Source organism: Barbatula barbatula (assembly GCF_947034865.1).
Source record: "Barbatula barbatula genome assembly, chromosome: 17".
Taxonomy (NCBI): domain Eukaryota; kingdom Metazoa; phylum Chordata; class Actinopteri; order Cypriniformes; family Nemacheilidae; genus Barbatula; species Barbatula barbatula.
The window spans coordinates 12,172,333-12,188,089 of NC_136780.1; the positions used below are offsets into that span (position 1 = coordinate 12,172,333).

A 15,757-nucleotide genomic window follows, 5' to 3' on the forward strand; every position below is an offset into this window, starting at 1 on the left:
ATCTGAGGTGTGAGAAAACCAGTGAAGGACTCATGTAGGAAAATGAACCATTCTGAAAGTCACGCACACCTCGGTATACAGTATATACACATACATTACCCTGTCACATGAAATTGGAGCTCAGTTTTAAAGTTCGTTCGGTGGACAAATGTGATCGGTGTGGGCGTAAATCTGACATTAATGCACAGAGTGCGGCGAGCAAAAGATCAATTTGCTTGTGTTCTTTGTTTTTGTTCCTTTTCCCCAACTGACAAATCTCTTATTTAATATATATATGGTCCGTTACAGACAAACGTGCCCGATAACAAGAACATGCTGAGACTTGGATAGTGGTCCCAGCATGCAATGCTGATATGCTGGTGTCCCATCGGGCATCTCAATTAGCTTAGCCTAAGATGACCAGCTTTATCAGGCAGGTTGACAGCTAGCTCGTCTATCTCTTTGAACTTCTCTGTTTTCTGTTGTTGTGTTTTGAATGCAAGTCACGATTTGTGTTGCTACAATTTGCTTTCTATTTATTATTGAGTCTGCGTGTGCACTGCAGTTGTTTGCTTGCAATTTTCTGTGCAGTTCTTTCAAGAGTTACCTTATATAACATTTTCTAATGCAAAACCAGATGGTTTATAGGAATCTGTGCTTTGAATTCATAACTTGTTTTATTTAGCACACTAACTGGAAGTGAGCAGACAGGAAGTGAGCACGAGGCACTTTCCACAAATACGGTACAATTGGGTGTCCCATTACTTTAGAGGCTCAAATCACAACACATGTCTGGATCCCCTGAAGCGGTTATTTTGTACAGTACCACCTCTTAGGTTTTGGATTTTTCAGTTGGACTTACAATTTAAAGAACACAATGTCATAATTTTCCAAATTTGGTATTTTTTAAATCAATAGTTAATTATACGCATTAAAAACTAGGTTTAATTATTATTTAGTTTTAATTTCCAGATTATGTAATATATTTACTCTTTTACTGCATAATGAAATGTAACATTTCTTAAGAAAAGTCAATAATATTATTGAACTGGATAAATCAAACTTGACTATTCAGCCCTGTTATAAAAAAATGTATTAACAATGTTTTAAAATTCACCAATAACTCCAATCTGCGTTTCAACCAAAACGAATGCAGTTCTATTAATTTGGCAGAAAAATAAAAAGCTCTATATACTTTTTGGTCCAAATTCCTGAGATGACCATATCAGATCCATTGATGAAGACTAATCTGATGTACAGATATACGGTATAAAAATGGTAACACAAAAGTTCAGAACTGCACAAATAACCAGAAGAATTAGAAAAGAGGTCTGTGCATAAATACAGGAGCGGTCGGTAGAGCAGCAGAGGATGTTGCGGGGAAGCTGACAGGCCCTGCAGGACGTGTGTGTCCAGCTCAATTCAATAAAGAAGGAAATTAGCAGCATCCTTCCTGTTGGCTGCGGAGTCTGGTCTCTCAGAGGGTGGTGGAGGAGATTAAAGAGAGGGGGAATGTTCATTATCGTTTATGGGATTTTCCCCCAATTCCTTTTTCAGGAAACTCATTTCATTCTCTCACTCTCTGTTTCTCTTAGTTTCTGTCTCTCTCTCTTTTAAATATTCTTGAGAATTATATTGTGTAGAAATAGATTTTGGAGTTTGGATTTGTGCATTTTATCTGCACACCTCAGTCATGTGGATACAGAAATCCGTTTTTTTGTTTCGTGTTGGACTATATTCCTAACACATAGTTCTTGTAGTGTTAAGTATTAAATGTATTTTGTTTGTCAAACATTAGCAGTGTCACTAATAATCAGCAGAGGTGAAATGTTTTGTAGTTTTAGTCCCTGGAACCTGTTATTTGTTCTCGTGTTAGGTGTATTGTGCCATTTAGTCTGTAGGTGGCAGATTTACCAAACAATTCACGTTGGAAACTGCATAACTGCTAAATAAAGTTATGTTGGCAGTTATGTTACGATTATTGTTGGCAGCTTTTCTCAAAAATACTAAAATCAGCGGGAACAGGAAAAGATCTCATTTAAAATATATTTTTATAATTTAAAATAATATATTGGATAACTTGTGATTTATATATAGTTAGTGATTATATATATATAACTTGTGATTATACATTACTATAAATTACATTTAATTCTCATTTTTAAATGTTAAATGAATAAAAAAAATTACAATTCTCATTATTATCATGCATCGCTATTAATAAATCTATTTAATGGTGTATAAATATAGTAAATTCTAAATGCTGCTCCTAAATTCTGCTTTGTATTGTGACCTACAATTACATTTTCTATTTCTTCGAATCATGTTCTTCTCTCGAGGACACCATTAGTGAATCATAAAGCAAAGTCTGTGTGTGTGTGTGCAGTTACAGTAGATGTTTACTGGATAATTGAGTCAGTATAAGGGTCGAGAGTTGTCTGTATTGATCTATTGGAATAGAAGAACTCTGATGAAGCTTTAGGAGCAACACATCCATTCATCATAAATGTCACGAATAATCGCACAATCAAATATTGTAATCACTGCATATATACGAGTATTCTTTCTTTTTTATTGAACTATATCACCTTTATTACGCAGACACCGAAGGGGCACTAAGCAATTCATTTGCAATTCTACTTCTTCTTCCTCTAGGAAAACTCACATCAAATGCATATTTTTTCTAAATACATATTTCTAGCATTCATTTACAATAGGAGAAGATGAAGGCAGAAAGAAAGACGCAAAAAAGAGGGAGGGTAACGTTGGTGGTTTTGGTGATTCTGTAGCTCACTGTACAAGTACTTAAAGCAGGGGCGTGACGTCAGTGGTGGCGGCGGCCCCGCCCCTTCTGTAAGGCTGGCTGATGGAGTGAGTCGGACGCACGGGGCTCGCGGGCGCAGCAATATTGTTGCAATATTAAACGAATAGAGACCGGAGAGGCAGGGGCTGAAACGAGAGGATCTTACAAGAACATTAAATCCTCATTGCGTCCACCAGCGAAGGTAAGAATTCAATTTACCAGCCGTTACTTTATTATATTAAAGATCTACTTATAATTCCCCCTCAGCAGCGCAATATCAATTTGTTTACAAGCGCTACCAAAAGGCTATAGAAAGGTCGTCGTTCATGTTTATTCTTTCAATTGGGCTTTTAATACGGAGTCATGGCATCTTTAAATCGGGCAGTTAAAATGATATACGATGTTTGGACCTCTTCAAGACAAACGCAATTGCCGGTCAAGTTGAACATACAGTTTATATGACCGAACAAGCCAAGTCGTGTCATTTTAACATGTTTGTTATCGCGACTCAACGGTGATGTTTTTGCGCCATGGAGAGCTTGTGCATGTCTGAAACTGTATCAGCATTTCTTTTTCAAGTTTTGTCCTAACAATTGTTTTGCTTTATTCTTGCGTTTTCGACCGTTAATTTTTGCTGAATGCTTATAAGCACGCGCGCGGGGATATGCTAACTTCGAGTCACGTTAAACACAATTTCACCGATTTTTTTAAATCAATTAATTTTGTTTTTTAATTCACATTTATATTTAAGTGTATGTGAAAAGAACTGTTCTGATAGCTGTACATTTATAACTGATGTGCCCACGTGCCTTTTGTTGTAACCTGGCAATGCTTGTTTGACAGGCCATCGTCACATTTTACATGTGCATATGGTGCCAATCCCTTAAATAGCTCTTTAACTCACAATAGGACGTAAAGTGCTTTTGTATTATTAACTCTGTGATTTCTACAGATTATTTAACAGATTTGACCATCATTTGAAGTGCATGTTTACCAAATGTTTCAGAAAGGATTCACTTCTTCATACAGTCTCCCTGTTTTTCTGTGGTTTTGTAGACTGCCGTGTTATATTTCCTAAGCTGGATATAATGACACTGAGTCATACTGCAAACTTTTAAAAAAATGATCCGTCTTCTCAACCATCTTCCTTCCACTGCCTCTCTTGTTCCGCTCCTTATGTGTCTTTTCACTCCATTTTAAGTATGACACACTACCCCACTTCATTTTCTATATCGTTCACAGAGGCTGTTTTAACATCAGGTGGTTTCTGGTTTCCAGGCGTAACTTACATTCAAAGAGGAGAGAAAAAGCGCACAGCCCATCTCAGCCGAGGAAGGGTTAAAGGCTTTAAAACTGCCTTTATCAGGCTCTGCCTTCTGCCAGAGCTTCACAAGGATAAAGCTATACCAAAATAAAATCACTTTTCCTGACCCCCGCCGCATCAGCCTGTCCAGCAGGAGGGAGGCTCCCCGAGCCATAATCCCTCCCTAAAGCCGGGCTGCACGGCAATGAGGATCTCCATGCTCCTCCTCAACCTCCTCCACTCCCACACAATCCCCCTGCCGCACCAAGCCTCCCTATTCCTCTTTCTCTCGCTCTCTGTCCCTAGGCCTATTGTTCTTTGTATTATCCCAATAGCATTCCAATGACTGGCGTTTTGCTCCCTTGCTGGCTAAGAGGGTCTGTACCATCCTCTGCTTTTCTCCGTTTCATTACAAGACGCATTAAAATTCCCATCTGGTGTTCTGAGATGTGCCTTTTTCTTAGTGCAACTGTTTTCGTATCCCTTGGGTCTGTATGGCCACTTGTTCCTGCATCTCCACAGAATGCACATGTCATCACTTAGAGTCGATGTGAGATCAGAATTGATTGGTGCATATTAATATAAATGATATTTGGCAGAAGTCACCAATAAAAATCACCAATTCAACCCCTCCTCTTCAACAACCAATCGTATACAGACAACATTTGTGATTCATTTTGGATAAATCAAATCCTGGTCACTTTTGTTTAGCAGAAAATCCCGTTTAAACCTGCATGTCACAATGCACAATATTGGTAGTGAAATATTACTTTTATTTCACGTCGATTTGAGCATTTTCTATAGATTTTTGTACATTTTCACAGCATTACTGCGTAATTTGAGTTGAATTATTTCTGACCGCCTTTGTGAATCATAAGCACGAGCAAACTGTTGACCTGACATCCAAGTGCTCAAAGTCAGTATGTGTGTTTGTATAGTTATTGTTCTTTTACAGCTTACAGCTCATGTGAGCGTCCAGCTAACCAATAAGGCGCCTTACTGATGATGGGTCCCCCCACCGTGTAATTTCCTGTCTTTTCACGGCTCGTTTCCTTTCGGGCAGCGCGTGCTTACACCCGAGGGGGGAATCTAGGATGAGGCATACTCTGCTCCCTAGTGCCCTCGCTGATGTTCTGCACTTGGTCACTGCTGCCTGGGGTTTCACTGTGTGTAAGGCTCAGCCAGCATATCGCCAGACTGTCTGTGCTTAACCAAATTGACTTTCTGGAGAATTTGTTTTGAAAGACTAGAATTCATCATCATTGTTGGTTCAGGCTAGGTAATGCTGGTTAGCCAGTAAAATGTGGCTTGTAATGTGTTGGCCAAGGATGGTCTGGATAAGGTTAAAACGTAAATGGTTAAAATGATGGACTGCAGAACAGCTTCTTACATTTGTTCATTATTGGAAAAACCAGCACGCTACGTATAAAACCTAACATATGCTGGTCTTTTTAACAGGGTTGCCTAGTTTTAATCTGCTTTATTTGTGAGATCATTTGTGGAGGAGAGAAAGGAGGTTAATGGTTGACATAGCTTTAGGGCCGAATGGATTAGAGACGTAAAACAGTGTTGGGTCGGCTTGGGTCTGATCACTTAACGCTTTGTATGTCATCTGCTTCTCAATTCTGATGGGTTGATGCTTGCTTCCAACAATATAAGAAATCAGACCGTCAGGGGAAACCCCCTTTTCCATTTCTCTCCTTTGCTTTTCAGCTTAAGATATACACATTCTTTACAGCAGCTGATCACATTCAGTTCAGTGTGCACACTTGAAATTCACATTCACTTCAGATTCAGCAGTGCAGAGTGCTGTCAGAAATAGTGCGCTTGTATTTTATCATACTTGATCTTCTTGCTTCGGTCTCCATGCGGAGCCGTGTCTTATGCCACAGAGGGGCTGAATTGATCACAGCCTCTTTGTCATGCTTACAGAAAGACTGGGACACTGCAGCCAGGGATGACTGGATCAGTATCAGAGGTCATTTGGACACAATAGTGCAGAAGATACATTGAGAGGACATTCATTGGTATAGAAAGGGAGAGCTGCGATTGGTTGCAGAGTCACACACTGCGCGGCTATGCCACTCCTATTTGTTGACTTGGATAAAGCAAAGTGGGAGAGAGAGAAGGGGGTGGGTTTGGGAAAGGACCATGAAACAGGAATCGAACCCGGGTCGCCAGATGCGCCACGTGTCTGAGCACTGCCCACGAGGCTATCAGCTCCGACAATGGCGCCATTCTCTGGAAGAGAGGCAAATTACAGATAATATTCTCTAAGGCAGGTGCATTAAGAATCAGGGATTTCCCGATGTTTCATAAATTGAATATCGATTAAAATTGAAGAATCTATCATTTTTAACCAGCCCTAATATTGGATATTTGTATTATAGTCTAACGGCTTATATTTATTTTTCATCAGTGGAAAATTATCAAATGACTCCATATTTGTCAACAATTTTCATGAAATGGCTCAATTTGAACATCCAGTAGTGCTCTGAGAGAAATACGCTAAAGGATTAATATAAAACTTTTTTTTGTTTTATCTTAGCAGGAGAAACTTTCAAAAAACGTTTGTGCTTTGTATGAACACCAGAGTACTCATTCTGTACAAGAATTGAAGAATGTGTGTTTAGTGGCTCCACACGGTCTTTCAAAATCTACCCAAGAACATCAATATATATGGAGTGCTCAACAGAAATTTGAGAACATGAAAATAATCATGTTCTATGTGTTTCATGTAACATTTTTGTTGGGGAGTGATAACGTATCCTTCTGGGAGGGTTGAAGGATCATCTGTTAAAAACAGCATTCATTCAGGAAGCGCATTGATAAGACATTGATTTTAAGCTGCTGTACAGATACAATAAAGCACTTTCTGTGCACTCTGCACTTTCAAGAGTGAACTTGCCTATTCTTTCCTCCTTATAAAAGCTTAATCTTCTACAATGAGAACTTCAGTTGAAGGGTGTCAAAATAAAGTCTCCCTTTTTTTTGTAAATGCATATTTATTTCTTGTATATGAGCTGCTGATCTAATGAATATTGGTTGTGCCTATCTTAATATCTCACGGATAACAATAGCATAAAGTTCAAAATCAGTTTTCGTTTTCAAAACGCTCTTCGTGCACACTAGCGTTTTCAAGCGTTTCCCAAACACTGCCCATCCACACTGAAACGTCTAAAAACACAAGCGCATGAGTAAAAGCTAAGACATGTCAGAATGTGTCAGGCGTTTATTATTTATTTCTGTGCTTGATAGACCCTCCCACCACTCCAACTTGTTTTGGAAAGTTTTCTTAAGTCTGGATCTCTGTTTCGTAACAGGGATCCTGTTCCTTTTATTGGGCAATTCTCCCGGAAAAGTCCAAGGCAAGGTGAAAGAAATAGCCTACCACGCACCAACCGACGAGCGATAGGAAGACCAGCTTATCAAGATTGGCTGCACTGCGCAGGCCCTGCTCCAGATATGAGATGAATGGTGGGCCAAGTGATTTTCCAGGTGGGCAGAGGGGGAGGACTATTTATGTATATATATGTGAATGTGCTAAGACTGTCTCGCTAAAAAAAGGAAAACAGAAAAAAAAAATCTGGAGCTGACTTGAATATCGCATTAATTTTGTGATTGGCTGTTATGTGGTGTGGGGGCAGGGGGGACACAGTTGCTGAGCGAGAGAGAGAGAGAGAGAAAAAGAGAGAGAGAGAAAAAGAGAGAACTCTGTTCACTGCAATGTAACTGTTTTTTCACAGCTACGGTGGTTCACGGATCCTCTCTTTTAACGGCTCTGGGTGGAGGCAGGGTTAATGCTCCCACATTAATGCTATCAAACAGGACAGCAGCGGAAACATCCCTTTGTTTTCTTCATCCACACTACAACGTCAAGACAGCGTTTCGAAATGTATCAGATTTTGAGTGCGTTTTCATTGGGCAAAAACGCCATCTCAGTGTGGACGAAAGGCCAAAACAGAGAGAAAAATATATGTTTTCATACAACAACGCATTAGTGTGGACAGGGTCTCAGTATATTTAAATATGTGATAGGTTATTGCTGCGTATGCAGAAATGAATTGTGGGTAATTTATCTAGTCAGCGTAGCACATACATGAAATTTCATGACGTTTTTGACGAGTATATGTAATAAATTGGCAGTTGTCGGTTTGTTTTAGTCAACATGTCAGATTGCATGCAGAGCGTGGTATTGAGCACAGAGTTCTCTTAAACTGTGTACTCACAGTAATTGGCTGCCTGGAAATCTGCTTACGCGTACAGAGTCCACTACTTGGCCTGCAACAACCATAAACTGAATATTTATCACAAGACAAAATCGCATTCTATTTACAGAAATATTCTTTTTTTTTATGATTCTTCTCGTAACGTAAAGTTCATGAATTTTTCATGTTTTGCCAGTGACTATTACATTGATTCTTTAACAAATGTAATATTTTTTTTATAAAAGGTTCTAGTTAAAAGCTTTGTTTGCAGAAACACTGGACCAAGAAGGTCCTTTTATCTTGTGGAAACTTCAAAGATTGTATTCAGCAAGCTGTCTTTGTTGCTGTGCTTTAATTTTATACCCTTTCTAACAAACCTCCGATTTGATGTAAATAACGCTGGTCCAGAAGTACTTCCTGTTTCCATTTTTGTATATATTTTTTTCACATATTGATGTTTAATGTTCTTACAAATGGTTTTTGTTATTTGAAGTTTTGTAGTGTCAATAAATTAAAACAGGACGTGCTTCTGGACAAATTTAAATTTATGTTTTTCATACTGTTATGATTATCCTCTGGAATAGCTCAAAATAACTTTTATCTACCATTTACCATCAAACAGTTTGTCCTGCCCCAAATCTTGTCGTTTGTTGATGCGGAATTGTTGGGCCAGTCGCAATGTTAAAAGAAACTGTAGCTTTTGTTCTGAGCCGCGGATAGAATAATGGGGCAGGGCTGGTAACCGAGCATACAGATTTTGTTTCATCGCTCCTCACAAAGATGCAGAGGGGCATCAGCAGGCAGGAATATCCCCCCCCTGTCTCCTCTGGATCAATGAAGGTCCAGTCAGAATCATTGATCACTCCCCATCTTTATGTAACAGAATGCTATATATTTTTTGCCTGTGGCTGACACTGGGGTGTAATATCACAAACAGACATCAATCTGTCTGTTTGTCCTTTTCAGTTATCTGCACATATAGCATTAACTTTAAAGTGAGCTTTCAATGACAGTGTTTTGGCATGATTATGTATGTTGAGCATGTCAGTGGGGCTATTCTCTCTTCATGGTCGGTTTTTCTGCACGATCAATATTCTGCAGTGGAAGCTCACGGTGTGGAAGATGTTCATCCTCGTTGGGCCTCACCGAGTGCGTGTTTGAGGGTGTGTTGGGGTATAAATGCTCGGGCTTATGTATCGTGGTACAGACACGGCTCTCTTATCAATTCGTTCACATTTCTGCACTGAAATGATACAGTGCGTTTCCTTAGATAGCTATTGATCGCACCACCCGGCTTGAAGGAAGTCAACAGCAGACGGAGAGAGAGCTTGCGTAACGCGTTCAGACATCTGTTGGACGTGAGAAACACAGGCTTTGACGTGTCTGGCAGCTGTCAGTTGTTCTCTGGAGAACTTGAAAAGATCCTTTGACCTTGTGTGTGGTGGATGTGTGAGAAATTGTTTGTCTGTACCTGTCATGATTTAAGTTCCGCTGCTCACCACATGCTGCAAAGTCACGAAACACGTCATCAACGTGAAATCTATCGTTGCATTTAGCAAGAAAACTTTGCTAAAATATATATATATTTTTAATAACTTAAGCAATGATTCGTGCTTAACCAGGAATGTGTTGGTCACTTTTAATTCTGTGTTGGCTTGGTGTCTCATGTCATACTGTACTACAGTATAAAATTGTTTTTTCTAATGTATAGCAGCTTTCTTTGTTATTCTCTCTGAATCAGTTACATGTCGAAGTTCTTGATCAGTTTCCATGGCAGCACATATATATTTACCACTTTCCTCCTTTTATTTATTTATATAAAGTCTTGAAATTTATTTCTATATGGAGCCACGCCGCCGTAGTTGCCTTGCTAAGTATTAGGCGTAAGAGAGAGCATGTAGGAGGAAACAAATTGTAAATCGCATGTTTCGCAATATATCGTAATATAGAAAACAAAAAAGTTTCAAAATAATGATTCAGAAATGGGAAAATTACAGTAGACAAACGGGTAGAATTAAGCAATGACATAATAATTTATAATAATAATATTATAAATTAACATAATAATAATCAATCTGTTTTTAATCATTTTTCACAATTTATCAATGCAAAAACTCCACAAAATCAATTAAAAGTAAATTTAAAAGGAATTAAATTTTACCCTATTTATTACAGTAATGCACATTCTTGACTGTATCGTTAACAAACGTTAATGTTATCGACATTCAAAATTTGAATATTCCATTGCTTTTTTTTATATGAGACATAAAAATACTTGATGGTAATTGATTTGAATCATTGCATTTTGTTGAGTAAGGACAAGCATGCAAGATGATATGTAAAGAGAAGGTTGAAGAGACAGACAGGATGGGTAAGTTTGCTAAATGGATTAGCTTTAAATGGCCCGGGAACACTCAGGCTTCGGCTCCAAAAAGCCTCCTTTAGTAACCCAGCCTAGAAGATCCTCATCTCTGAGCGCAGGCGGAAGTGGTATATCTCCTTAGGAAAACTTTTTCGCAAGCCGAGGAAGGCAAATGTTGTCCTAGTGTTCCTATGCATGGTTTGAGCTGTCTGGGAGACATTCATTTGTATTCATATTTTAATGCATCTGTGCTTGATAAAACAGCATAGCGCGCCTCCGATAGGTAGACATCAATCGTTAAAAGTACATTACGCTTGTGTGCCCCGTATATCTAAGGAATTACTCATAAATGAACAAAAAAAAAAGTCATAAAATAGTCTGTTATAAAGCTTTGCTCTAAAGAAAGATGTTTGAGAGTAATGCCAGAGGGAAACGATTAATTGGTGAATAATGGCTTACATTTTTTTTGTTTTACACACAAAACTGAGTTTTGATAATTTGCCAATTGTATCCCTTTTAAACTAATAAAGGGCAATCGTCTTGGTTCTGTCAATAAGTTTGCATTAGCTCAACCTAATGTCAGGAGAACACTCGGTTTCTACGCCTCTCCTCGGCACGCTGTTTTGAAAAATACTGGCTCCTGAAGTTAATGATTTTTTAAAGACTTTACTCTCTTCTTGCTCTTCATTTGTGCCGCTTTAAAGAATTTACTGCTCCGTATATGGCGGAGCGGCTAACAGGCTAACCTTGCTAATAAAGTCACTCTACAAACGTCTGAACTGAACCCACTCGTGGCTGTAAGGTTCCAGCGTGCCAACGTCAGTCAGTTAAAGAGCTCAAAGATACCTTGCGTTTGAATCCAGCCAAATTTAAAATCAGTTATATTAAGTATCTGGTTTACGAAAGAAAGACAGGGGACAGAGGTAACACCCAGGTGAGATGAGGCTGTCTACCCAAGGAGGTCTGCTCTTTGTTTACATTTGACATTTTTATGCATTTGGCAGACGCGTTTATCCACATTTCATTATACTATACAATGTATCGGAGTATGTGCAATCCCATGGGATCGAACCCATGACCTTGGCGCTGCAAGCACAATGCTCTAACCACTGAGCCACACGAAAGCTCTTTGTGTTGCGTGTATCTGTACCAACACACACACACCTCTTAGACAAAAGAGACCCTGAAACACACACATGCACAGCCAACAGGGATTCTCACCACAATTAAACACATAGCAACGAAAAAACTCCAAGACTCAGTGAGCTTTCATTCTCATTAAAGGCGTAGATGAGTCTGAATGTGAAGTGGGAAATCGCACACATATTTCTGCTCCCTCCATCTGCATAGACAGCAATTTGTCAGAGAGAGAGATGGGGAGAGAGAGACAGGAGTGTTACCTGCATGCAGATAAGAGGAACGCATAAGCAGGATCATTAATAAACAATAAAATCGAATGAAATGCCATCAGAATTGTGCCGCAGGGGGTCCGAGTAGATGGACTTGAAGAGATTCGGCCGCTGATGACCTGTATTGTTCTAAATTGTAACCGTGCCGTTCTGATCGCAGGCTTTAAACGGTTATATGCGGTTTATATGATTGTAATTGAAAAGGAGTTAAAAGTCCCATGTGACATTCTGTTGGAAGATGATTGAGGAGGTGCTGGAATGTTCGTTCTGTGCCTGTGCTGAGGGAATGAAAATGCCGCAGAATACATCACGCTGGATTTGGGGGTGGGACGCACAATGGATGGGTGTGTGGCCCAGTGACTGAAGAGGGCGATCTTCTTTGTTATCTAACTGATGCTTAAGGTACGGAAACGCCTCTCACGTTGCCTCGTGGCCTTTAATGGGTGTCCGTGACCCCACCCTTTGCTGTCTGATTCTATGAGTTGACCTAAGTCACTGTCATGACTTCTGCTGACCCCTGGGCATCATCCCTGATTTCAGAATATTTTAGAATAACGATTGCTGTAATTCTGTGTGATGCATTGACCTTAAATAACGAAGTCTTCAGACTTTATTATTTGTATTATTTATCAGTCTTTATATTGTTTTTGTATTATTATTTTTTGTAATGTATTATTATTAATTATTACCATTAATAACAACTATATTAATAATAATAAAGGTTTATTGTTAATAATAACAATTAATAATAATAATAAAACATTTATTATTTTTATATTATTTGTTATTTATTATTAGTATAAATACCGTTATTATTATTGTTGACACAAATTGAACCCTGGCTCTGATTGAAATATAGTTTGTTTACTATGAACAAAATAATTTATTTATATGGGGTTCACCCTGACAGATTTCCAAATTTATGCAATTAGTTAAGCCAGAAGATGACATGTCGCTCAAACAATGACATAACACTGGAATAAAAGAAAGTGTTTTGCCAAAAAAATCCTCACAAGAAAAGGAGAGAGATTTCCTCTCAGTGCTGCGTAGGGCTACCAGATTATGACAAAAATCATAATCACGATTATTGTGGCCAATATTGAGATCACGATTACTCTTAACTTTTAAAACGAAATAGAAAATCAAAAAACTTAACTTTTAAATTCAGAATTTAACTGAAAAATAAATGTAAAGAAATAGCACTGCAGAACCACTGAAAGGAAAGGTGTGCTCTGTGGAGTTATACTACATTTACATTTAGTCATTTGGCAGATGCTTTTATCCAAAGCGACTTACATTGCATTATCCTATACATTTTACATAGGTATCTGGAATCTCCTGGGATGAACCCACAACCTTGCGTTGTTAACGCAATGCTCTTACCACTGAGCTACAGGAAAGCTACAATTGAAGAAGGCCAAAATTGACGATTACAATTCATTTTCGATTAATTGCACAGTCGTAGTGCTGCATCAACAATGCACTGCCCAATTTGCATATCAAATGGATTAACCAATCAGAGATGGCCGCTGGGCTAGCGGTGGGAGCTATCGGGTGATTGGCAGCTCTGGGGGGAAAAATAGCTTGTTTAATCGTAGATCTTGTGGTAAAGTGGGGTTGCGGGGTTCCCCTACAACAACAGGCATGAGCAGATGGGTCCTCACCCACTGTCCCTCGGGCGCCTTTTACTTTCGCATGTCTCATAAATCATCCTCATTGGTCCAGCATATTATGCTCGATATTTCATTGCTTTATAGCCCAGGACAGCATGTAAAGCCAGTGTCTGCCGTGAAGTTAAAGATGCTCATGCAGCTCATGAACACATTTCAGACCAGCTACTGAGGAGTAATGTGTAAAGCTCTGCGGATTTTTGGAAAAGATTCAGTTGACTTTCTGTGGAGCACAAGGTTTTTTTTCTTGTGTAACACAGAAGAAGGTATTTTTAGAAACGTCTAAGTGGTTTTATGTCTTCACCATTAACGGCAATGGGACCTTTGTTTTATCGTTAACCAACATTCTTCAAAATATCCTTTGTGTTCTGCAAAAGATTACCACAGCAAACACACAGAACACCTTAGCAACTACCTAACAATGTACGGATGTGTTTTAAGGTTGTTCGAAGTTTTAATGCTTTGAACAACCTTGCAAAATGTATATTCTAATATGAAGGTTGTCTGCTGTAAGGTATGAAGAAATTTTGAACGTGCTTTTAAAATACCGGGTGTAAGATTAATTTCTTAGCAAACACAGTTGTTTTTACATTAGGCCTTCCTTAGAAATCAATGCATGTTTATTAGCAGATAAATACTGTATCTGTCACATCACAAAACGTTATTTACACATGCAAATAAAATGGATCTAGTAAACATTCCTATAATTTGCTAATTTATTCACTCTTTCTCTGCAAAGTGTGATTTTCTTTACCTGTAGGTTTTATGGAAGAATTGCTACAGCTCCTGTGACCCAAAAAATGCATGTGTTCTTTAGATGCATGCGTTCTCTCATGAAAACACTTTGGTAGAATAGAAAACATATTTGAGATTGAAATTTGATTGGATAGAAAGGAGGTACAAAGGTCTTTCCCACCCTGTGCAAGCACAATATTAAAGCAGTACATCATTTTCTCTGTTTGTACGCTAGCTAGTTAGAGCATTTCTATTTCTAAAGCCACTGTGGCTTTTTTTCAATATTTTACATATTTTGTGACGTATTTCTTCAACACAGACACAACCCCTATGTTTGTATGCATACAAACATAGGGGTTTTATATCTAAGAACATACAGTTTCAGTCACCTACCCACATGTTTTCATGTCCATATTGGGTTTTGATTTGCATCTTTCCATGTGCATCTTTTATTTGCATCTGCATGTACCATCCTCCATTTTAATAGTACAATCCAAAAGTTCCATAGAAATGTATACGTGAAAACCCAGTTTATTTTATACACAGTACTTTTGGGCCCATAATCTGGTAGGCCTCTGTATTTGTGTGTGTGTGTGTGTGTGTGTGTGTGTGTGTGTGTGTGTGTGTGTGTGTGTGTGTGTGAAGCTGTCACTCAGCGGGAGGTGACTGCTCTTTCTGACAGGCCTCCTCATGGGCCTGCTTGCCTGCCAAAATCATGGTCCAATTTGACGTGCATGTCTATTCTAGAGTTGCGCACAGACAGACATTGCACTGATATGAGCAATCCTGCCTCAGCTGTTGAACTGGCATGTCTCTGTTTGCAGGATGAGTGTTCAGTGAGTAGTGAGGAGTTTGATATGAGTGACCCCACATGGATATCAGCTGAACGTCACGCCGCACTGTCAGACCTGAACAACCCGTCCAGCGCTGAGAGGATGCACAGCCCGCAAAACGCTCACAAGGACGAGGACGGTAAGAGATCAGCTTGTTTTTGTATTATTGGAGAGTTTAAAACCTTTCGCATTAGCAGGAGACACATTTTACTGTGTTGGTTTGAAATACCTTTAAGATGCAAACTTTGTATTTGGTTCAGTAATAATCTTTGTTCAATGCAAAATATAATATATAATATAATATCTTTTTTAGCCCATTGGTAGATTTTAGGGTGAACTATTATCATCGTAGATCATCAAATCTAAGGAAATTTAGGGAGCTTAAAACAGAAAATACAAATGAACTTATCTCACAAAATTTCGCCTCTCAAATCAGTTTATCTTAAGGGTGTTTC

At 38.8% G+C, this 15,757-nt stretch overlaps 1 protein-coding gene across 3 annotated transcripts in view; it reads left to right on the forward strand.

Annotated features, from left to right (window-relative positions):
- Positions 1-15,757, forward strand: part of nol4lb (nucleolar protein 4-like b) — a 71,938-nt gene that overhangs the window by 21,637 nt on the left and 34,544 nt on the right. Inside the window, exons 1-2 of one of the 3 annotated variants that reach the window (XM_079478824.1) lie at positions 2,850-2,984; positions 15,294-15,441. In XM_079478824.1, the coding sequence (XP_079334950.1) occupies positions 15,327-15,441 (115 nt within the window). In that variant the 5' untranslated portion in view covers positions 2,850-2,984; positions 15,294-15,326. Of the gene's footprint in view, positions 1-2,849; positions 2,985-7,499; positions 7,584-15,293; positions 15,442-15,757 lie in introns of those variants that run through there. The other 2 variants (XM_079478823.1, XM_079478822.1) reach the window with 2 other exon arrangements.